This window comes from Uloborus diversus, chromosome 1 (genome assembly GCF_026930045.1).
Source record: "Uloborus diversus isolate 005 chromosome 1, Udiv.v.3.1, whole genome shotgun sequence".
In the NCBI taxonomy this organism is placed as follows: Eukaryota; Metazoa; Arthropoda; class Arachnida; order Araneae; family Uloboridae; genus Uloborus; species Uloborus diversus.
In genome coordinates, this window is record NC_072731.1 from 193,497,468 (window position 1) to 193,522,955 (window position 25,488).

At 31.3% G+C, this 25,488-nt stretch overlaps 1 protein-coding gene across 1 annotated transcript; it reads right to left on the reverse strand.

Annotated features, from left to right (window-relative positions):
- Positions 1-140: 140 nt before the first annotated feature.
- Positions 141-18,907, reverse strand: LOC129224011 (octopamine receptor beta-2R-like). Its single transcript, XM_054858409.1, has 2 exons — positions 17,690-18,907; positions 141-268 (listed from the first exon to the last, which is right to left on the reverse strand). Exon 1 carries the CDS (start codon positions 18,905-18,907, stop codon positions 17,714-17,716), a length of 1,194 nt encoding a protein of 397 aa, XP_054714384.1. The 3' UTR covers positions 141-268; positions 17,690-17,713.
- Positions 18,908-25,488: the final 6,581 nt, after the last annotated feature.

Here is a 25,488-nt window from a genome sequence, read left to right on the forward strand (position 1 = left end):
TCGGTGCAGCTTAAATATGAGTGACACCAGATTTTAACGCTAGATGAAAATAGTACAACGTAAAACAATCAATGCAATAAAATATATTTATCAAATTAAACCTATAAATAGTTGTTTACTTTGATTTATTTCATTATTATAAAACATACAAAATTTACGGAATGGTGAAAGTCACATTATTGTACTTTTCAATTTCTTCTTTTCTCTACAAAATTAACTTTATAACCATCAGACTGCCCTTCAAATATTTTCAAAAGGAAAACAAGTTCTAAAAGAATAAAATGGTATACTATTCAAGCATCATATGTTAATAGTTTGTAACACAAAGTTTTAGTGGAAAAACATGTTTAAAGAAACTCAGCTACGGGTTTTAATATGCACTCAAAAGAAAATATATTTCAAAACCAATTTACACTAAATTTTTATTTTTTTTTACAATAAAAGAAACAAAATACTTCTGAAAACAGCTCCGTACTACAACAGTATTGAGAATATACTTTAAAACACGATTTGTCCCGTAAATGCAATAGTACATGTTTGCTCAATTCAAAGAAAACTTTCTGTAAGAAAGACTTCACTAATTGATTTACCTACCAACAAATTGAGAGCATGCTGTATTGGTTGTTTTGAAGTACTTATTGCCACACAGACTGCAACATGTGTGTTTTTGCTACACAATAAGTGAAAGAAGTCGAAAATTAATCGCCTGATATTACAAAGACCAAACAAGCATTTGAGTATTAATCACCGGAAAACCCCACGATTGTAGCTTCCTTGGCACGAGCAGCTAAGTCAATATCAACGTGAACTCAAGATATATGAGGTAAGCACTCAAAGAGTAAATAAATGTGACCTTGGTGGGGAAATAGGATTTGACAATAAGCGAGGAAGTTAAGAAGTCCTCCTATTAATGGCGGACCTAGTAGAGATATATTGCGTTCGTTTTCAAACAAAAGAAGTCTCGATTGTCAAAATGCGTGCGATTAATTGAATTCTTTGCGCACTTTATATCACGACTTTTAACCATAATTAAACTTTTTTTGAAAGAAGTAATACAATGCTTCGGAGTTTCTTTTGGGGCCATTCCAGGAAAAATTCAATCGCTTGTCCCAAACGGGACGGGTCACATATTTCATTAAAAAGTAATAAGTTTAAATGGTGAGGACCAATTTTATTACTTGAGATATCACACATAAGTTTTTTTTTTTTTTTAATCAGAAACAGTTTTTTCATTAATATTTGAAATATTGTTTTTAATGACGTATATGAGGCGTTAAGTGCGGGACAAAAAACCGTTTTCCGTGGAATGAACCTTTTTCTTTTTCTTCTTTTTTTTAGTTTTTAATTAATCGCGAGATTTTTTTTTAAATTAAATAAGAACGAAAGATAACAAGTAAGAGAAGTTCTAATAAATCTTGCAAAACAATACCAGGTACAGCAAAATGTTATCAATATTTTTAAAGTTTTCGCATACGCAACCAAAAAAATGTTGCCTTTTAACATTGAATTTATATATGTTTTACAGATTTTTACGCAGAAATTTCAAGCAATTACTAAAAGTCATTTTTAAAAAAATTCTGAATAATTGTAGAAAAATTGCAAGCATGTGTACTGAAGGAGGGAAGGTAAGATTTTCTGAAATAGAGGTCCTTACCTATTATTGAAATGGTATTTTGCTTATCTTATAATTATGTGTATATTTCAGATTTACCCAAGTCACGGGTTATTAGAGTGATATTTTATTCGTAAGATGGTTCGAAAAAGACAGAAACCGGCGAAATATTTCTTAGATAAAATTAATATTTGGTTTATATATGGAAGAAAAGGCAAATTTTACTTCACTTTGAATTTTGCAAATCTCGCACCATTTTAGAACCCTTTTTAGGGATAGATTAGATTTATTTGGAAAAAAAATGGCGAACGGGAGATATGTTTTGCTTTACAGAATTTTAAAAGTGTCTTACAGATTTCTCTCTCTTTTTCTATTGTTCAAAAAAGGCTGACCGATTGTTAAAATCCCTTTTTTTATGGTTGTAATAACAAATTCTTTTCGTGCTAGGTTCTCAGTTGAAAAGATCAAATTACTGTTTTAAACAACATTATATTTTGTAACAATAAAATTCGTCTTTCAGTAATCGAAGAAAAAAAGAAAAGGAGAAGGACATAAATTTTTAAAAATGCAAAAAAACATTGAAAAATTAAGGAAATGGACCAAATGGCCTTTAAAAAAACTCTATAAAATGAATACCTCTAAAATATGTAATGACGCAGTCTGCACCATAACTCCTCCCCTCCTGCCTCCCCCTTGGTTAACAATCTTGGAGGCTTTTAGTTCATGTGATTTGAAATTGACTTAAAGAAATCATCTTTTAGTACTAAAGTGACTTTTGATTGAAACATATTTCACATCCGGCCGCACTCGTAACACTCTTCAGTCACATTTGTACAGAGTGTATTTATCTTGTACTGGCAACGTAAGAACTTCAGAAAAATATGTTTGCAAATAGTAATACTAAAACATGTAAACACTTAATACACATGTTAATAAAATGTGGTTCATTTTACTCTTAAAGCTTTAGTTCATTCCATTTCTTTCATTCTCTGAATCACAAACATAATGCTTTAAAATTTTATGAAATAATTTAGAACTATTCACAATAAAAATATTGCCATTACAATAATCCTAGACATTCTTCGTTGTCATACTAAAAGAAAATAAAAGATATTTTAAAAACGTCATTGACATTTTTGTTGTTGTTTGCAAAGAAACAGCGTCAGGAAGTCACACATGCCACGGTGAAAAAGTCAGGTAAAATGTTCTTCCCAAACCATGATCTGCTTCAATTGTTAAAATAAATTGGTTTCCTTCATTGGTTACTTTCGAGTATTTAAATGTTTTTTTGCAGTATTTGTCACTCCTCAGTTGTAATATTCACAAAAGGTAACACACGTAACACAGCAATTTCACCAAATCAAAAGAACATTTACAGTTTACATTTTTTTTTTTTAAATCTCTAAACACACCTTTGATAATTATCTCTCTATACAAAAATCTTGATTTTACTCATTTGTACTTCGTAAAATTAAACGTATATATACAAAGTTTCAAATACCAAGCATTGTAAAGGGTAACATACGTAACAAAATTTAATATTATTATTATTATTATTATTATTATTATTTTACAACAAAAAATTAATCTAAACCTTCAACTTTTTTTTTGCATTCTTAAAACACATGAAAATTAACAACTAGTTTAAAAACTATGAGTCGAAAAATATTGCGTAAAAGTAACACACGTAAACGAAAGAATCGCCCTTTATTGAAATTCTTTTCTATACCCAGAATTTAAATTCCAAGCCCGCTCAAAAATGGAGATGTATTTTGGAAGTTAATTCGAAAGTAAATAAATTGTTCTGTCTCACGAAGCTAAGTTCTGTAATTGGTTGATTGAATGGCACGAACAATTGCTAAAAATATCGTACTAAATAAGCAACATTATCAGTAATTCGGCCTGATACCGAAAATTATTTGGATAAAATATACGTGTAAGCTGAAAAACTGAACAGTTAAGAACATTAATATCTCCATAAATTATATCTATCTATCTATCTTTCTATATATATATATATATAAATAAATAAATAAATAAATATTATATATATATATATATATATATATATATATATATATATATATATATATATATATATATATATATATATATATATATATATATATATATATGTATGTATGTATGTATGTATGTATATATATATATATATATACCGTTGTTCTTTGCTTTCATTTTCTAAATTATTTACTAAAATATGTCGAAAGACACAACATACCACGAGAGAATATCATTAGTATTCCGTGCAAGCAACTCTCAAAATCTTCATAAAATTTATTTCTACAAGTAGTTCTTATATTCGAATGTTCATGCGTTCCTTCTCCATTCGAAATATTTGAAACAACAGGTTATAACTGAAATGTTTTTCGAAAAATTCTCCGAATGTTTTACTGAGTCTGAAATATTTTGGTTAAAAGCGAAAATGTGCTGAATCGTAAAATATATTCCTCTTTTCCTGCACCATAGAAGAACATCGAGAAAATTAAGGTAGAACGATTTAACAATTTTCTCTATTTTTCCCAAATTACTTCCTCGAAATAGCAATAACGGAGTAGAAATTTTTGCTTGTCTCTCAGTGCAAAAACACTTATGCATTTTTTAAAATAAAGATTTAATATTTTTTCCTTTAAAAATGTACATTGAAAGCATTTCTACTCTGCAATTTTAGTAAAATTATGGAAAGACTCACGTTAGAAGCAGTTTAAATAAACTTTATTTTTTTGCAAAATTTTTAGATATTTTGTGATAGCGTTTCTACATTCATTATTTTTTTCTTTATACTTCGCATGCATTGATAAACGTTTTTGCTTTAAATTGTGTAACCTTTTACTTATTGGGTTAATTAAAATGCTTCGTGAAACTTAACTGGTTGATAGTTTAGCAAGGGATAAGCAACGTCCATAGCTGAAAAGGATTTTATTGATTTATTTTGATAAAAAGGCAAAGAAACAAGTGTTTAAATTCTAAAGTTTCTAAGAATAGGAAAAAAAGTAATAATAAATGTTTTCCACCTCGTTTTGTAACTATGTCGTAAATAATTCATCGACTCTGTACCTTCGATGAAATTTTATCATTGAAAAATAAGTGATTCATTGCTTTTCACTTAGTATTTATTTTTTGTTTTTCCTTTAAGGCAACCTACAAGATTATTTCTAAATATCTCTCCTTTAGCAAAACTTGATATTTATATTTTCTGACGTCCAAATCTACAGTAGTATAGCAGCCAAGGAACTTTTTTTAAATTGGTTTCGATACCCTGTCAAGTTTCGTTGGGAAAATGAAACAAAATTAAACACACCGCCTTGATTTTCATGTTAAAATTTATCGGAAATCTAGCCCAATATTGTTGACATATTTTTATTTTAAAAAGCCTGTCATTAATTCTTCATGGAAACATTTAAACTAAAACACAAGAAAATAAAGCAATCCAAAATTCCAATTAAATATATTTATATTTGAAGTGCTACATCGATGTCGATGCTTTTATTAAAACACCATATATTTTTACCATCGGTTTATTAGGAGCGACATTTTTCTAACATCGGTGTTTCTTCATTGTCGATTTGATGCGTTAAATGTATTTTTATGTCGTTATTTTGAGTTTGATGATTTTTTTATGTTGATATTTCAAAATTAAACGAATAATATCACCAAAAACTGGTGGTTATGTTTATGAAAACAGATTTATAATAAAAGCTACAGCATCAGTAATCTCGACATCTCTCTCATTAGAAAGACTTTTTTAATGCTAGTTGTGTCTAAAGAAGTAGACTCCCATTTAAGAAATTTTGTTTTTCATCCCAGTTAGCTATTGTACGTAGAATATATATTGAGCGTAAGTAGGTTTTTAGTCTTCCCTTGCTACTAAATTTCCCCAGTAAGTCTTCGATTTAAAAAGAGAAGCTAAAATTAATTAAAAATATGTAACAGTAAACATGTTTCAAATCACTATCCACGCTTTGTAATTCAGTTGGAAATAAATAGACTAGAACGCATATTTACTCTTATGGTTTATTCCCCCCCCCTTTCCCCCGTTTTATCCAGTTTAAAAACAGTAAAAGCTTCTTTAATAAATTTGATAAAAGTTTATGTAATTTAGTTTTTTATTGTACTCTTCTCGAAAAAGGGGTGGTTTCCTTCAGTCAAAAGTACTACTTTTAGTCATTGAAATGGATAGAATGAGCAAAAAAAAAAAAAAAAAAAAAACACAATGGCCCAGAAAATACTTTCATTTTTCCAACAGGTTGTTTTTTTAAATTCATTTTTTAAAATGTCCGATTTTTCAAACAAGGCGTGGTCTTTATGACGTCACAAATGATGCATTTTGCCGCATCTTTTTACTACGTTTCCATGTTATGATAATCAAGCAGCGAATTAAAATTGCACTCTACGCTTGCTATCAACCATATCGTTGCCAAAACACGTGAGTAAAGATGTGAATTAAGTATTTTGGACCATGAATGACAACACGGAATGGCATTTCACCATTTGTGATGTCATCGGCAGTTGCATTAAACGATAAAAGCTCACCGATTTAAGCAATTTTTTAAAAATATAAAACTTAAATAAATTAGTTAAAAATGGTCATATTATACATATTTTTTTAATCATGCTCTTACAGAAAAAAATACTTTTAAAATTTTGGAAACGACCCCATTCAAAAGTTACAAAACTAATCCTATTAATGTTGAATGATGAGTAAAGGTTATGTGTTTTAAACATGAATCAGTTACTTATTGCTGAGTTTTACTTTTTGAAAGTAAGTTTTTTTTTTTTTATTTTAGCTGTGTGTCATTATTATTATTATTATTATTATTATTTATTATTATCCATATTCTTGGTTTTATTTGGAAAGTACAAAATATTAGACATGAATTAATAAATATCAGCTGTGAATTCAGCTCTTGCAGAAAAGAATTTTTTGGTTTATTATGCATGAATTTAAAAAATCGATGTTTTAAGACATTAGTTTCAGAAAATCGATGTTTTTTGCGTCGATGTGTATCAATACCCCTGAATTTTTAATTTTAAATATCGATGTTATGAAACCAAACTGTGTTATCATCGATGTCGAATCCATATTTATAAACATTTGAAAACTAATACTTTATGTTAAAGCAAAATACCACGCATGTTTTATATCATTTTCTGTACGCCAGGCTCGACACAAAGAAGTGTGAACATAAATAATTACGCTGGTTTACAAAAACAAACTCTTAGTTTTATTTTCAGAACAGCAACTAAAGATGCCAGATGTTAACTTTCATGATTTAATAAACATATCTCGTGCGTTTATCGTTCCCAATCTTCTAATCTTTTAAACCCAATATCTTTTCATGATTTTATAAACACGTCGCGCGTACTCTTTGTTTTCAATATTTTCATTTTTTAAACTCACTATCAATTTTCGTTGGTTGTAAATTTGTTATATTATTACTTTGGATTAACCCATATAGGCTAAATTGTGCTATTTTAGTTTTATGCTGCTAAATATAGCAAATTTCAGTTTAGATGCCGATGTGAATTGTATACATGAAAGAAAAAAGATAAATAATGACTGATTATCTAATGAAATGCTCGCACCGTATAGAGAAAAAAAAAACACTCTTCAGTGTGGAGGAAATGATGCAATGCTACACCTTTGCGCACATGTTTTTTTTTTTTAAATATTCATTATGAATAAAAAAAATCGAAAAAGGCTAACTGAAATTAATGCAAAATGATTTTATAAACAGATAGTAATTTCTCAGTTGCGATTCTTGATTGCGATTTGTCAGAACCGAATGCATGAGTTTTTGCGTTTTATTTATTCATCATTAATTTATTTACTTTTCGTGTGGTTAAAGGATTTTCAAAGAAATCGTTCCAAAATGAATAATAAACAATAAGTACATGCCATAACTGAAACTAACTTTATAAAAGACAAAGCTTTTTTCATTTTAGATCATGTAAATAATACTTGCAACTACCCGGATTGTCCATTTTTTTTTTTTTTTTTTTTTGTGTTAGATAACTCCATATTCGTATTTTCTGGCCCGAATATACTTCTACCAATAGTTCTTTTCAGATTTTAAAGGATGCTTGATATTGCTCTACAGTCCACAAGGATAGGTTGGACCCTATAATAGATTGGACCCTATAATCCCATCCCCCTCCCCGAAGGATAAATATTCCTAGATTCGAGTTGTGCTGAAATATAAGCATCAGAATCATTTTCAGCTGTAACAAAGACGTTTTCATGCGGTAACGTTTTTATATTTCGTTAAGTTCTGAGGGCTGTTGATTATAATATTTTTTTTTTCTGTTTTAAGAAAAATCGATGTGAAAAAAAAATCATTGAAAATCAGTTTGCAAAAATACCAGAGTTTCTTGCATTAAATTTTACTAGTTAATAACTCTTACAGTATATATTTGCAGCCTGTAATTGCTACACAATATCGGACTGGGAGGTGTGGATAAAAAAATCTCAATGACAGCTTAAATCTTTTAATACCTTACTTTCAAATCAAATCCCTCAAGCAAAATATTTTAGTTTGCACATTTTGTACTAGTTTTGCTCCAGATAACTTACAGTGACTGATAGTGTTTAATTTTTACTGGTGAGTACACTGAAAATTTAAAGTTTTTTGTCGCTGGCTTGTTTCCGCCAGTTAATAAGGACCCAAAACAAGACATAAATATTCCCAAGGTCATGCTTGAACTTACTGGATCTGAGCTATACGATAAGTAGAATCACATACCCATATCATGTTAATTCTATGTAAAAATACATTTACTCTCGCTCGTGGTCACATCAAAACCCAAACTATTTCAATTAGAAATTAGGAGATTTTTCTTGCACGTAAATTTTAAATATTAATAGAAATCGAAAACAACTTTTCATCCATATTTTAAAAAAATGGAGCAAGATAAGTACAAAAACAATGTTAGAAATATTTCTCGAAATTATTGGTGGCATCAGCATTATAAAAAGGATTGCGCAATTGATTAAATGCAAAACATTTTTCTTTCCCAATTCGCCGAATGCAAAAACTTATTGAAACACGTTGTTAAACCTTTATCAATCTTTTATAAAAATGTTATTATTCCAGAAAATAGCGGTCGCTAAACATAAAGCGGAAAATTTATCATCAGTAGATGAGCACAAGATATGGAGTGTCACGTATAAAGGGGTAGTAAGCATGCCTCGGTAAATCTACCGGAAATAAGATAGATAGTTACGATAACTACCACCAGGATGCGTTGGAAATTACTTTTTTGCTTCTTGCTGTTGGCAATATATGATAAATGATTCTATCTACAAAAGATATATTTGGGAAAATCAGTGCATTTATTTATCCGGCGGTTCAATACTTACACTAGAATTGAACTTATGATGAACATCTATATAAATAAAACAGAATATATGTGTATATATGTGTGTATGTATGTTTTCTATACAAAACCACAGTTTGCTTGGATTTCGACCAAATTTGGCAGGATGGTGCTTGGGTACCAGAGAAGGAACCTAAAGGGATTTTCGAACGCCAAAAAGGTACCGAACTGTTCGAATTTTCATTTTAGGGCCCGAAAAGGGCATTAAAATGGCTCTTTCTACGCAAAATAATTATCCTACTAGTTCCATGTTAGCGCCATTCGAAAACCCGCGAAATATTCTCTTGGAGTACACTTACTTCCTAATAATTTCAAAAAAAAAAAAAAAAAAAAAAAAAAAAAAACAAGGTTGTAAAATCACAAGAAGAAGTTATAAGCATATTTAAGCCTAATGGAACAGCCTTTTCATGTCGAAAAAATTATCGTTTGCGCGATCTCATTTTAAAGCAGCGTGAATAAAACCAATCAGAAGGTTGTAATTTTTTTCGACTGTGACTAAATAAAATTTTGCTTTTGTTTTGAGTTGAAAGCTCTTGATTGTTATTTGGCAATTTATCTTCTTATTTTTTTTTTCGGCCAGCAGATCAAAGATTTTATTTGTATGTATTGCGTTTAATTTATTCGGAAATTTGTGATTTGCCGTTTTCTTTCTTTAAGAATGATTATTTTGACGGGAAATTTTACAGTATTTTTCTCTAACTGAAACCTGATTGTTGAACATGCGTCACTTAGCAAAACTTTTATTTTCGAGGTAAACCGCGAAAAGCGGAGCAACGCAGATAGTAAATCAATAAAAGTAAAACGATGTGTCCTAAAAAGAGATAAATAGTTATGTAGCTTTGTTTGTTTTAAACCTCTTACAGGATAATCATCACTAATTGGTAAATTGACTTTAACTTTCACAAATGGGATGTATTATATAATATTGAAATTAAATTAATTTTATATTTCATCCAAATTTATGTATATAGTCACATAAACTGAATTCTGTGAAATGGACCTGCGGTTTTAATATTTAAAAAGAGAGAGAGAGAGAGAGAGAGAGAGAGAGAGAGATTTATTATTTTCGAATACATACGTTTCTAAATTTGCAAAATCGAAAGGGGAATTACGAGGAAGTTCTGAAATAAATGTGGTTACCCTGAATGGCATATAAAGGAAGACATCTTGTTCTTAGGGGGCAATTGCTTTATTATGTATTAAAAAAATCAGATACACTCCAAGATTATACGTACTTCATTTATCCTACATTCAGATGTAGGATAAATACGTTCGTAAATCTTACTTTATCACTTTTTGTAAATAGCTGAATTATCTACTCCGAAATTTTGTAAATAAATTTGGCGCTTAAAAAAAATTTTTAGAATAAGTTTTGCTGGAACTTCATGCTAGATTTTTTCCCTCACTGTTAAAAAATATTCTAAACATGTTTTAAATCTAAAACTGAAAGATGGGAATGGGGTGTCCTTTTTAAAATCTGCAGTACAAAATGTGTCTGTGTCGAAGCAAACTGTTTATTAAAAAGCTTTCTTCGTGGAAATGTTATCCATACAAATATACACAAGATTATTTTCTAGATCCTATTTTATTTTATTTTAGCGGCACCCGCACGGCTTTGCCCGTAGTAGAAAATTAAAAGGTCATTTGGTTCGCCTGTATATTAACAAATAATGGATGGTGAATTTCTCGCCAATTTGATTTGTTAAATGGCTTGCCCATGCTACGGTTCGACGTTTATGATGATTTCGTAATTTACTATTCCACGTTGTGATAATTTGCTCAGAAAAATTTTCTTAAAATTGGCATAGGAAAAGAACAAAACCGAATTTTCAAAAATCGCTTCGAGATGCACACCCCCATGCTACAAACTAACTTTGTGCCAAGTTTCATGAAAATCGACCGAACGGTGTAGTCGCTATGCGCGTCAGAGTTATTAGTAAAGATATATTTTTTAATTAAAAAAAAGTAAATATATTTTTGTTCTCCACATAAGTTTTTTTAATAGATAATGTTGCGATACATTTTGGATATATATAATTTTATTAGTTTATAGCTAGTTTTTAATTTATTTTTTTACGGAAAAGGAAGCTAGAAATATCAGTAGCTGTAGCATTGATGCGTATTCCTTAGTTTCCTACAAGTTGATGTATTTTTGTATGTTACTTATTTTCTGCCACGGGCATTATCATATTCTCTTTTGCTGTTTCGCGTATCCTTTTCTTCCAGATATGTTTGTATTTTTTAATCAACTGACTGTTTTTTGCCAAAGTGTTATTGGATTTTCAAAATATTTTTTTTACTAAGTTATTAATTCATTCGTGGCAGATTAATACTCTAATCAACAGAATACGTTGCTCGCTATTATCCAGTTAAACAGAAAAAAAAACATGTTTTTACCTTTCACGGAACTCTTTAAACTCATCACTAAATCTACAAATAAATGGTAAAAACCATAAAGTATTATTTTGACAGTTCCTGTTTGAATTACAGCGATCTTTTTCTATAAAAAAAATACAGCAGCAACAAATCCTGAATTTTGGATGCAATAAGTTTAGTTTTTCCGTAAAAAGCGACATTTCTCAGAAAACTTCTGAAAAAAAAAGCTGGTAGGGAATGCTTAGGGAAATATGTTAGATGATCACAGTAAACTTAGTTCAATCGATGCTGCTTGTTCTTTTTGATTTACATTTTAAATTGCTTTGGAAATTTTTAACTGTACGATACAAATTTACATGCTTGAATATTTCCAGGAAAATGTTAAAATTTTACCTTTGAGGTATAACATGGTGTTTATTGTGAAAATGGGTTATAGCCTCTTTTTTTTCAAATGCATATTTGTTTGCGAAATTGTATCACATTTAAATATATATTTTCGCATAAAAGAGATGCTAAGATATTTTTGAAAGGTAAATATGTAAGAAATTTCATAGAAGTATATCACTAGTGCAAGAATAAAGTACAAAAGCTAAACATTTAAATGTAATCTGATGTACTTCATTTGTAAGATTCATGAGTCGATCAAACAATTTCCATTAGTAATTCTTCAAGCGAATTTAAAAGAATGAACAAATTTTGTAGTTATCTCTCTTTTTTTTATAACTGTATGTCTCTCTCGTTCTCTCTAGGAAACAAAAGAAAGAAGTTTATTATCTCCTGCCGGTATTGAATTTTAGGAAAAGGGATAGTGCTTCATCAGAAACTGAAAGAATGGAGTACCTGCAAGAAATACTGGCTATACATGGCTGTGGAGTCCGTGATAAAATGACCAACTACGGCTCCGACTTCAGGAAATAAAAAGACCTCAACTCAGACGCCTGATTCCGAGTCTCAAAATAAGTTCGACTCTGATAATACGATTCCAACTCCTATTTCGTAGCCTGGAAAACTTGCAGAATCGGAAGGAAAATGGCCTACTCCAACTCTAACTCCTGGAATTATAAAGCCTCTTATTCCTCACTCCAACTTCAACTCATTTTCAAGATCGTAGCTTGTTAGTCTATACACGTGCTCAGGGGCGCCGACTTGGAAAAATTATTGAGGGGGCTGGGCCAGTCATCACCGGGGGTTTATGGGGTTATGTAACCTCGCGGAGGTTACCCCCCCCCCAAAGAAAGGTCGTTTTTTGTGCCTTGAAAATGCCAATTTACATACACTGTTAAAAATTCAGGAAGATTTTCTGGTGATTGTTACTGTAAAATGGCGGACTTAACGCATCGCTGATTTCTACGGTAATTTCTACCGGAGAAATAAGCGATCCCAGCGCCAATTGGTTGCTGTGGGCTACCGAGGAAACCGTAAAATTTTACAGTAACATTTGATTTTTACGGTAATAGTTACTGGCAACATGGATGTCAGTAACAATTACCGTAAATTTTCCGGAAAAATTTTAACAGTGTACTTTCTCGTGTGTATAATTTAAACAAACAAACAGTATGTGACATGGCGTTTTCAAAGTAAAACAATCCAAAAATTGGTATGCAAATTCTTCTGGTTCAACTAGATCATCCCACTTGTCTTAGTAAGAGACATTTTTTTGTTCTATTTTATGGGGAGTCATGCAGTGCCGTAGCTAGGCATGGAAAAGGTACGGCGCTTGACTTGCATTGAAGGGCACTCCCAGAAACTCCGACTTAAAAAATATTGGGGGGGAGGGGGCATGCCGCAGGAAATTTTCTAAATCTGAGATGAAAAATAGTGAGTTTTAAAGTTTTTTTAAAGTATTTTAAAGTCATATAATCAACATTAGAACCCCGAAAAGTCGACAAGCCCGACACATATTTTTTGGCTTTGAAAAAAGGAAAAAATAAATACGAACACACACAGTATTTTTGTAAAAAGGTAATTTAATTTAAGCATGCTTTTTAAGACCAGTTGTTTTTTCATTAGTGATATCGGCTAACATATTCAAGCGTAAACGCAGTCTCTCAATGTCTAGGTCACTTTTGAAAAACTCAGTTGATTTTTCAAAATGTTTCACCTTTGTTTAATAAAAGCAAGCACTCTTGTTCAACTGCAATGACCTGTGTGCATCCAGTTGATGTAAATCGCCCAACAATGCAAAATTGCACCATTTTACAAACCTCAATGTATATTGCCTTGTAGTACACTCGAGTCCCGACCTACGCGAGGGATGCATTCCAAGACCCCTCGCGTAAGTCGAAATTTTGCGTTGTGGAAAAAGGTATGTGTAAATTTTTTTATAAACGTACCCATTTATTTTAGACACTTGTAAACACCCCGTCAAACTGTTAAAAACCATCTCTTAACTCTACTCTAACTTTACATTCCTGTTCCTTACATAAAGAACTGAATGTTACTTGTTTTTCAAAAATACCGTTTTATTCAACATAAAATACTGCTACGATGTACAAAATCAATGATCAATGGGAAAGAAAGAAAAAATAAACCGGTATACGGTAAGCACAGTATATAGTAAGAAAAGCAAATGCATCTTTAGTTGTACTGAACAGTCGATCCATTAATGATATTTGTACACAATACATGAGCAGTTTCCATTTTCATAAATATTTGCATTTTACTAAGACACTACTCGGTGAATTTTTACGGATTTCCTTTTCTTGACTTGTAATTGTATGTATGGAAGATTCACTCATATTTAATTCTCGTGCTACCTTCAACGCATTTTTTAGTTGAGCTTCAGCTTTTCAAGAAGCTCTAGCTTTTCTTTAATTGTCAGAAACTTTCTCCTTTTATCTTCACAAACTTTAAATGAAACAGCGCTCTTAGATGTCATTATATTTCATTAACTTTCGCATTTAAAATGAAAAAGGAACTTCCACTCGCAGCGATGCTAAAAGGAAAAAGATCCATTCATGAAAAAAAAAAAAAAAACAGTAGTCAAAGCCGATACGAACACACCACGATTCCCTCCCGAGAATTTTCGTGTTGCGGGTGCGGAATTCGCGTTAGGTCTGAATACTGGAGAAAAAATCGCGTTATAGCCATTTCGCAAAAGTAGCTGAAGTCAACTGTATTCCTTTGGGATTTTGAAAGTGTGCGGTGAGCTGCCTTCGTTGTTTTCACTTCTTTGGTATACGTCGATTCCGAGGAAGGGAAGGATCATCATTTTGTGAAGGTTTTCTTTTAAACCCAATTCCTAAAAGTATTCAAAATTATCACGCCTCCCATTTTATATACAAATCATGCTCTCATACATTTTTTCCGGGTCAGCAACACTTAGGTGAGCGCGCCGTAGCGCTGCCCACCGGCAACAGACTTGACCCGTAATTCGCGCACTATGACATTTTTACAGTACTCGCAGCACTGTTACACTATCATTATTCACACCACTCGTTTTCAGTTAACCTGCTTACACAACCGTAATAATTATTTGTTTTAACTCATTACTGAATGTTTTTTACAAGGTAAACTATCTTCAAATAAGGAAAATAAAAGATAAATTTATGAGTTTAAAAAGCAGAATGTAATTAATATTTTTTTTTGATTTATTGGGGGGGCTCTGCCCCCTCAGGCCCCATGGAGTCGGCGCCACTGCACGTGCTACAAAATGCATGCAGATTCATGGGAAAATGTAACAATATTTTTTCTTAAATTATTTCTTTGATTTTCCAAAATTTTCTTACTTGGATTATGTTAGATACACCCAGTGGGTGGTATTAAAGACATCTTTATAGAAACTGAAAACCAGTGTGCTGACGATATTAAAATTTTATTGCGCGAAAATCCGGTCAAATAAAATGACAACAGATTCAGACTAATTTCGTACTCTAGATAACTAACAAAATTGGACAGCAAATTACGCTAAGTGGGCAATAGTTGAACCCCCTACCTTACATAAATTCCTGACTTTAAATTTTTAAATCAGAAGAAAAAAAAACGTTGAGACACTCTAGAAGTAACTAATTTTTATGTAAAGCATTTTTTTTTTATTGGGATTAGTTTCACGTATTTCAAAACGTTTTCTCCTAGTTGCCTCCTTAATATTATATTCAAATAAAATTTCGGCATTATATCTGTACGCCTACAGATATAATCTAAGTGGATAATCTAAGTGGGTCGCAAACGCAAGAAATAAAGTTTTCACGGAAAATTATGTTTGGTGAAATGAGCTGAATCCAAAAGTTTTCTTTAATAAATTGAATTAGAACTATAAAATTGATGTGATTTAATTTTTACGAGTCACTAACAGAGAAATGAGCTGAATCCAAAAGTTTTCTTTAATAAATTGAATTAGAACTATAAAATTGATGTGATTTAATTTTTACGAGTCACTAACAGAGAACAGTTTGAAAAGCACAAGTGTACTCATTTAAGTTTTAAACAAGAGCCCTCCCATAAGTTTATGTACAATTAAAATATTAAACTTTTGCGAGGAGGGAGATAACTACACTGTTTCCAAATTTGCATTAAAAATACGGCAAAAAAAAAAAATGCAAAAAACGATAAATATGGGATTATTTAGGGATTTCATAGTTACCTGTCATGCTCTCCCAGTGGTGTGGATGCCCAACACTCCTCTCAAGGGCCATGGTAATCACCCATCTTTTCCATTCTACGGTGAATCCCTCAGGACGATACCCCCCCCCCCTTCCCCAAGTGAAATCAAAAACCCTCTCAAATTACGCCGCCTACAAATTTTCATGACTCAGTCTGCGCTATGGAACCCCTCGTTTTTCTACCCCCTACCCCTTGGGGAAGTAATTACCTATAACCCCTGGGCCACTAAATTTAAGGCAGTGCAGAATAACAGTATGAAGTAGTTTGCTTTTTTTTTATTATAGATGTAGTAAAAATCTATATATATTTATTGTTACTTGCATAGAAATAGCTACTTGCATCCCAGATATTCGAAAGAAGTTTTTGAAGTGATTATCCATTACATGCTACTTAAAAATAAAGCATAATGTCTTTTTACATAAAAATATTTACTGATTGATTAATTACATGCTCTAAATCAGTTACTTTAATGCGATTGCCTGCCGTGACCTCCCATCGGAACGTCCCTTTGGTTCAAGGTCGTGCAATATAAGATTATAGTACATTTTGCACTAAACTTGAGTAAGTGAGCTAAATGAGGCCATGTATAGCAATAAGGTCATGTATACAAATAAGGTTATCCCGCATTTTTTTTAAGCAGTTTCACGAAAATTTGCTTGATCGCGAAATAATCGTTGCAAATCGCATGAAAAATTTGGAGCCAGTTGAATCATAAATGGGCGATATATTTGGCCATGCACCTTAGAGTCCCCTTATTTAGCAAACCTATGAATTTGATTAATTGTCATTATTTTAATCAACAAGGGGAAAACTGGTTAACCAAGCATTGAAAAATTATTTTTAAAGAAATGTTTCAAAATTTTAAAATTATTTTTCTTTTACTCTCCTTTATTTTTATTTTGTGAAATTAATTAATTGTGTGTGTTTTATTTTGTTTATTATTGTGAAAAGAAAGTAATTTTTCATTTCTTTAAAATGTTCAAACAATACTAAGTCAAGATTTTTTATAATGTTACAGACAAAGTAGAATGCCGTTCTGTTGAATGTGCTATTTTTTATACATTCTTAGGTATTGATAAACTAAATAAAAATTAGTAACTAAATGTCTTTTAAGGTTGAGGTTCAGAATATTGAAAATGAAATGCGACAAACAAATGTGTGTCCTCTTATGCAAGAAACGCAAATTTCAAGTAATATTGACACTTTCTTTAAAGTCTAATTTGATTGCCTTACAATATAACTATAAACAATTTGCATTTATTGAAATGTGAATAAATTAACGAAACATCGATTGCTTGAGACTAAAAATTGATGACTGAAGGATTATGAAAAGTAAATTTAAAAAGAAGATTATACGAAAACTTAACTTTTTAAGCTATGCCGTTTCTACTCAGGAGGACTTAGAAAAAAAAAAGTATTTTTCGTTCCAAGTATATTTTCTAATGTACATGAAAAGTCTAACTACCGGTAATAGAACCTCCCACCCCCCTCCTAAAAAAAAAGTTTTTCATGTAAGTTTTAAAAAAGGAACTCGCGCTTATTTTTTATCTTATGTGATATCAAAGCCTAAATTAAGTGTAGAAATGTAGCAGCAGAAGGATTGCAGAGGAAAAATTCCAATCGCTTGTGCAGTTTAAAATTTTCAAAGTAAAAAGTATTTCTTCAATTTTGAAATGGTGCTTAAAACAAGTGATAAAAACTCACCAGAAGATACTGAGCTGTCTCCTTTTAGATGTCCCTGACGTACTTGTTTTCAACAAGTCCAATGTCTTGTGTAGAACGGTAGGTGCAGTTGAAATGAATAGTGGTACTCCTGTGAGTGTCCTCTCGATTAAAACACTTCGAGCAGCAACAGAAGTATGTCATGATGGTATCCTTAAACGCCTCCCTGAAATCCCGGTTGAAATAGGCGTATATGATCGGGTTGAGCGATGAGTTGAAATACCCGATCCAGAACAGGATCTGGACAATAATATCTGGGCATTCGCAATCTTCGCAAAGATGTACCGTTACATACCAGATGAAGAACGGGAGCCAACAGAAGATAAAAGCTCCCATGATGATTCCCAAAGTTTTGGCGGCCTTGTGTTCTCTCTTCATCTTGTTGATGTTCCTCTTTGTTGGTGTAGAGTGGTCGTCCTCCACGTGAGAGTTGCGATGGTGGTTGGTTGCGTGCACCACCATCTGGGCCGTCGTGTCGGTGCTATTGCGAGGATATTGAGGAATTGCAGCGCTAATTTGAGACTTGCAGATCATTTTCTCTTGTTTGGTTGCCTCAAAGAAGATTCTGATATAGGCTCCGATCATTATGACGCATGGCACCCAAAAAGAAACGGAGGAAGAAATGAGAGCATACGGCTTGTTAACCTTAAAATCACAAACATCCGGATTCTGAGAGCGTTCGAGCAAGTGCTCATTTGTAGTGTACCAACCTAGGAAGATAGGTATGAAGCTTATTAGTCCAGCAGAAACCCAGACGCACGTTAGCATAATTGCTACAGTTCTGCTAGTAATCTTATTAGGATATTCAAACGGTTTAACAATGGCATAATAGCGGTCAACGCTTATACAACACAGATGCATAATAGAAGCTGTTGAAAAAAGAACATCGCAACTATTCCAAAAATCGCAGGTTGCTTGATTAAACAACCACTTTCCTGATACAGTATGTAAAGCATTGAAGGTCATAGCAAACACGGCCACTAAGATGTCTGCACACGCGAGAGACACAATAAAATAGTTTGTGGTAATTCTTAATTTGTGATGCCTCAGCACACTAACTATGATAAGGGTATTTCCGAAAATAGCAGCACAAATGATCACCATCAGTACGCATGATTTCAAAACCACTATTGTAATTTCATCCCATTTTAGGCCTTCTTCCGAGGATGATAGGTCAACAGACATGCTGTCGTTTATCATTATTGACGTTCCGCTATAATAAGGAGTATCATTAGCGGGCATCTTGAACGTCCGTCTGTCAAACGACTCATCTGACCATAAAAAAAACTTCCCTTCACAACAATAAAACACAGAAAAGTATTTTATTCCTGATTCCGGATTAATCAGAAATACGAGTCTGAAGTTCCCGCCACGAGTTGAGGAAACTTTTATCTTTGAAGTTTTGTGTCAGGGAAAGAGAGAGAGTGAGAGAGAGCGCAGCAGTGGCGCGCGCGGGAAGTCCGGTTGTTAACTGGTTGGCTGCCGTTTAGTGACTGTGAGAGACGTTGATAGCCCAGTGTGCGCCACTCCTTTCCCGCGGCGGCGCGTAGGACAAGGCAGAGGAGGCGGAAGAGGGCAAAGCGACGGTGAAAAAATAGGCTGCTCGAACGTCGCCAAGCGCGCCAATGCGGTTTTCGGGAGTGCTGCATAATCTTGTCTCGGGAAGTTTTGGGAGAAAAAAAATATTTTTCTAATTGTCTGATTTTTTTTCATTTAAAATTTTTGTAACACGCTGAACAATGTTTGAATTCTGTCAAATGTTGTTAATTTTTAGAAATAAAAGCGAAATTCTAGTTATTAAACAGACTCAAAATATTTTAAAAACAATTTAGATGTTGCACTCATTTAATTAAAAGTTTTTTGAATTACTCAATGCGCTTCCATGTCGAATCTTTTTCTGAAGACCTTGGAAATGATACATTTTTCAGCTGCTCCATTCAAAGGAAGTTCATAGATTAGCAAGTGAAAATAGAAAGCAAACACAGCAAATTATGAATTGAAATTTGCATGATTAAAATATGCTAAATTCTTTACTATTACTTAAACCGGCAAAAAAAAAAAAAAAAAAAACTTAATGGAAAAAAAGAATATACAAACATTTAAAAAATCAATATTTGAAAAAAAAAATCACATTTTACTTAAACGTTCAAATTAAAAATATCAATACTATTCGATTTTTTGCTGCATAATTTTATAAAACGTATCGAATGCTTATTTATCAGCATCATGTATGCATTGGAGAATGCGGAACAAAGTGAAATAGCGGCAAAATGAAATATTGAAGTATTTACTCCGCTTTTAGTGCCAATTACCTAGTAATTTTTTAACTATGTAGTAACATATGTAGTTTATTCCAGTTAAGATAAAATTACCTCTGAAAATCAAAACATATGATAATATAAGTAGTTTTCAAAAATTGATACTCAAATTGTTATATTTTGTTGTAAATCAAAAATTATTTTGATATTATCAAATGATAAAATTTCTGTCATTAACATTTTAAATATTAACTAAGGCCTTCAAATATTCGGTGCAGTGTTTATTTAGTTAAAGTTTTGCTTATTTGTATTTTTAATATTCTTCAAAATCAGTCAAGTGCGAGCAGGGCAAAGTGAAATAGTTCATTCCGTTTACTCATTCAATTATTTACTAAATCAATTACGTTTTCATTTATTAATTAATTTATTCACATTGCTTCATTTAGTAATTCACTTATTGATTCATTATTTAACTTATCTTCTTATTCATTCCCTATTTTATTCGCTTATATATTTGTCATCATGTATTGATTGATTAATAAATTTATTAATTCATTAGTTTATTGTGTCATTATCTTTTCACTTAATGATTATCCTTTTATTTACGCATCATTTTGTTCAAAAATATTTTTCCCAATCGAATAAAACATATCTCATTGAAAAAATATTTCATTTTTCAATTTGCTCCCATGTGAAAAAAGTGAAGTTTTTCCACTTTTTTTTTTTAAGCAAAATTTTACTTCCAAAAATAAATTATAATTTTGTAATACAAATTTTATTATAAAATACAATGTTCTTTCTTTACATTTTGTTTTTTTCAAAACAAATTTCCAATTTGTTCATTTTGAGAAAGCTCAGTCATCTTGACTGTTTCACTTTGCCCCACATTCCCCTACTTGTTTAGATGAAATCTGATGTCATGCATTGCATTATAAATGTGATACGTGGAAAAAATTTCACTGAGACGATAGAAGCATTTAGTTTCATTGTTACCCAAATTACTGTAAAACAATAGTAGAAAATATTTCCGTCTGCTTTAAGAAGTTCAATTTGAAAATATTTCCGTCTGCCTTAAGAAGTTCAATTTAAAAATATTTCCGTCTGCTTTAAGAAGTTAAGTTTTAAAATATTCCACAACTGTTCTGGTGATAATTTTCTGTTGTACAAATACAAGAATTTATAGAAATGGAACTTCAGAATTCTTTTTGAGCTTCATTATGCGTTGTAAATTATTCTGAACTGTGGCTCCAAATAGATGGATTATAATCTAAAAAGGATTTAATTTGATTATCAAAAATAATAACAACAAATTATAACCCTGCTAAAGGGAAAAAATACTAGGAAATAAACTGATCACTATTTAAAAAATAAAATTAAGATATCTCTACAAATGTAGGTAAAACAAGTTTCCACAACTTGGAAATATGAATAGTTACAAAATTATTGGGAAAAGAATGAGAAAAGTTCCAAAATCTGGGCCAAAGTAGACCGCGTTTACGGTATTTTCAAAACTGTAACTGAAGTTGAAGCTGAGAAAGGAAAGAATAAGTACTTAATATTATGCATGTACTTAAATGTGTTTTTAATGAAGTTGCGGCTTGGCTTATCGCCATTTAAAGAACTAATTCATTCTTCAGAACGTTTAAAATTAACATTTAAGTAACATTAAAACTATAATACTTAGTTGATATCTTTTACTTTCGAAGTCAATATTAGAAGCCATTTAACTTATGCTTAACTAATATTAACGACGACAACTAGACAAAACCACTTACAATTTCAAACAAATTCAAACGGAAGAAATATGCAAGTATTTGCAGCGGTTTTCAAAACTTCTGACATTGAGGTAGAGTAAAACTGATAGTTGTTTCTACAGTATCTATTTCGTTTGACAAAATAAGGAATTTAGTCTTATTATTTTTGGTTTCAATAGTTTATACTTAAATTTCTCAGAGAAAAAAAAAACTAAGTCGTTTCTTCAGGTAGTTACCTCTTTCCAATAAGATATATGTTACAAGTTTTAATTAATGCTGTAACGTTTTTGAAAAAGTAATTAGCACACATTTTTATGAAACATTTTCGTTGGAACATAAAAAATCGAGATCAAAGAAAGCACCAAACGCAAATATCGTCGATAAAAACATTACTGCTTTACAAAATCACCGATGCTTTCAAACCATCGACGTCGGTGTCACATCCCTGGTAGAGAGGAGAATTTTTCATGCTTCTGAGAGAAAGCATCAAGTGAAATAAAAAAAAAAATAAATAAAAACAGAAGAAAAAGAAGAACAAAAATCTGATTCGTATAAAATTTTAAAATAAGCAATTTAATACTTTTTAAGTGGCAAAGTACATGAATTGTAAGATACACAATTTAATTTAATAGCAATGAATATAAAAGCACGTAAAGGTTTTATACTTTAAATGCCTCTAATTTCATTGAAAAACTCTACCTCTGTGAACGGTTGTGTTAAAAAATATTAAATTTTAAAAATGATTTTTTTTAAAGAAATACTAAGAACTCTTCGGTAACTTGTATATTACAGAAAAAATATTTCGTCATAGTCATCTGAAATGGACATTATACCTTGGAAAAAAGAACGGGCAAATGAGAATGTTATCAAAAAACTCCCTAAACCCACGGCGTAGATATCTGTTTTACTGTTTGCTGTTTGTTCTTCTTATAAAAAATACAATATTTTTGGCTTTTTTATTTAAAATATAAAGCGAAACACCTTTTGTATTTTGATTAGATACTGGGAGTAAATTTTTGAATGCTTATTTTTTCCTAGTTGGGATTGTATGCGATATTAATTTTCAAGCTTACACAAAAATAAAAAAATATGAAAATGTTCTATATTAAACGTTGCATAATTATACAGGCAAAAATACTTGTTGAAAACAAGTCAAGTGCGTGTCACTTCTTGACTATTTTAAACCACATCTTATATATAATTCAGATAAAAAGATGGAAATTTCACCCAATATTACACTTAATAATGTGTACATGAGGGCGTCAATAACTTTGGTCACCACCTTTTTCTAGTTCAAAATACATTCAATGTTCGACAGTTCATAATACTGCACTTATGATTGAAATCTATACAAATCAATGATTGCAATCTATGCAAATGTTTTATTTTTACATAGCATTGTGTTTTTTTTATAATTTTAGGTGGAAAAAAATACTTTAAGTATGAAGATTTTAAAAAAATGTCTTACCAAAATGGTAAAAATTTACCTCACCTTTAAAAGTGAACTTTTTTTTTTTTAATTTTTAAATGTTTCTTGAAATTTATCGACATTTAAAACTTACTTTTTAGCCCATTTATTGATGTATCAACATTTTAAATTCAAGGACAGTTAAAAGCTCTGATGAATTCTTGAAAACTCAACAATAAAGACTAACAAAAATAACATATATCTTTCTGACTTAATACTTCTAGTTAGAAAAAATATACATGTATTTTTTGAAGAATCTCCTTTCTCATATCTTTTCTACTGGTATTTGAAAAAGGTCAAAAAGAAAAAAAAATCTCATAGCTACAAAATCTGATATTAGGATGCGGGGGAAACAACGAACGTTATTGAAATCATGCAATTTCTGTTTTGAAAACTATTGGCACAAAATTGAATTGCTGAATCCATTTGCCAAGTCATAATATTTTCACTTGCATATTTGTAAATTGTTTCGGGAAGTGTAAACTTTAATTTCCATATAATTGAATATAAGGATGCATCATGTATCATAATATTAAGTATTAATTTTCTAAAACAAAGCTTTGCTTAAAAAATTATAATTGTGACGAATAGTCAATTTCGCACAATGATTAATTTTCAAATTAAAAAAAAAATACAAATCATAATTTGTTGAAAATTAAAAGCTTATGGTATGATAAACAATGGTTCTAGATATAATATTAATAGCGAAAGTTTAAATTTACCGGAATAAAATGCAAAAATGTGAAAAATGAATAGAACAATACGTACTGCCTTTTTTTTTTTTGTTTCAAAATGTTTTCTTGTCCGGATCATATTGCTTAGTGTTCTCGCTTTATAGTTTATAATAAGACACTGCGTTAAAAAAAATCACTATAATATATGATTATGTTTATAAACTTTTTTAGAAAAATTAGTGATTTTCGACACTCTTGAAGCTACATGATCGTATAAATTGTATTTTCCAGTTTAGTTTAAAGTATAAGTGAAGCATAAATTCTCATAACTGTCGTTATGTGATGCATTGAATTTTGAATCACATCTTCAATATTTAATTGGTAATAAAAAAAAAGAAACTTGAAACATTTTCCCAGTGATATCTTTTATTATAAATACGTTGTTCAGTTAGCTGAGGTAAAGGTAAATTTTTGAAGGAAAAAAGTCTTCCGACAATTTTAGTTTTCTGCAAAATCGTTTGCAGGAATAGAACTAAAATTAGAAACATTTGATGCAATATTTTATTCTTCCCAAAGTTTATTTATTCGTCTCCTTAACTTTTACAAACCATATCCTTCAAAAGTCCCTGCTCACAATTCGAAATGTCACCACTGTCCCAAAATGAAGAGGTCACAAGCAGCCCTCCTCTTCATCCCATTTCCATCGCAACCATTCCCGGGTCCTCATCTTACGTCCTTGACCGCTGGAAATGGAATTGATCCAAAATCCCATGCAGAGCGTCAATGGGGAGAAAGCACGAGAGAAGAGAAGCCCTTCAAAGTAGAAAACTTCCAACTCCCAAACAATCCCTGGCAGAATCCTCTTTGGCGATAAAGAGCCATAAATGGCAACCCGGGCCGAAGGTAACAACGAACTGCGAATGGACGCCTCTCGTGCGAAGTGTGGAAAAATTCCGGGGCTCTGGCCGAGGTAATCGGAACGAGAACTTATACAGCAGGTGTACTGGGTCTCTTGAAAAGTTTCCGTTTCACTTCTTTCGCTTCTCTCTTAATTGCTACAAGGATGAAAAAGTCTTCTACGAGCTCATCTGAGAGGATATTGTGTTTGGAAAGAGGTCTCTTGGGGAAATATATTGCATTTGAAAGAAGAAACGAGCATGGGAGGGGATGGAGTAGTGATTTATTAAAGATAGAATCGATAATGGGTCTATTGTTCTTGCTTGAAATTGTATCTATAAAAAAAGTTTCTTGGAAAAGCTGTCTGCAATGCTCGGTTTGGGAGGTGAATGAAATGCAAATAAACACATTACCATTGCGTTGAAAGGAGAATTTATGAATGATTATGGGGGAAACTTTTTATTAAAATCACGTAAGCACGTGTTCCAGAATTACGAGAGCTATCTTGTTCCGTTTTTTGCACGGTTATTTTAAGCATTAGTTCCGTTTATATTCCTTTAATTCTTGACAGTCTTATAATCGAAAATCCTCGACTATAGAATTTCAAGCAGTGTCTATATATATTTTCCATCTCATAAAAAATAGGATTCCTATAATTAGCATACGAAAATTCCGGAGGATGGCTAAAGTAATAAAAAGAACACGTGTTCTGAGCCTCTTGAAAAGTTTC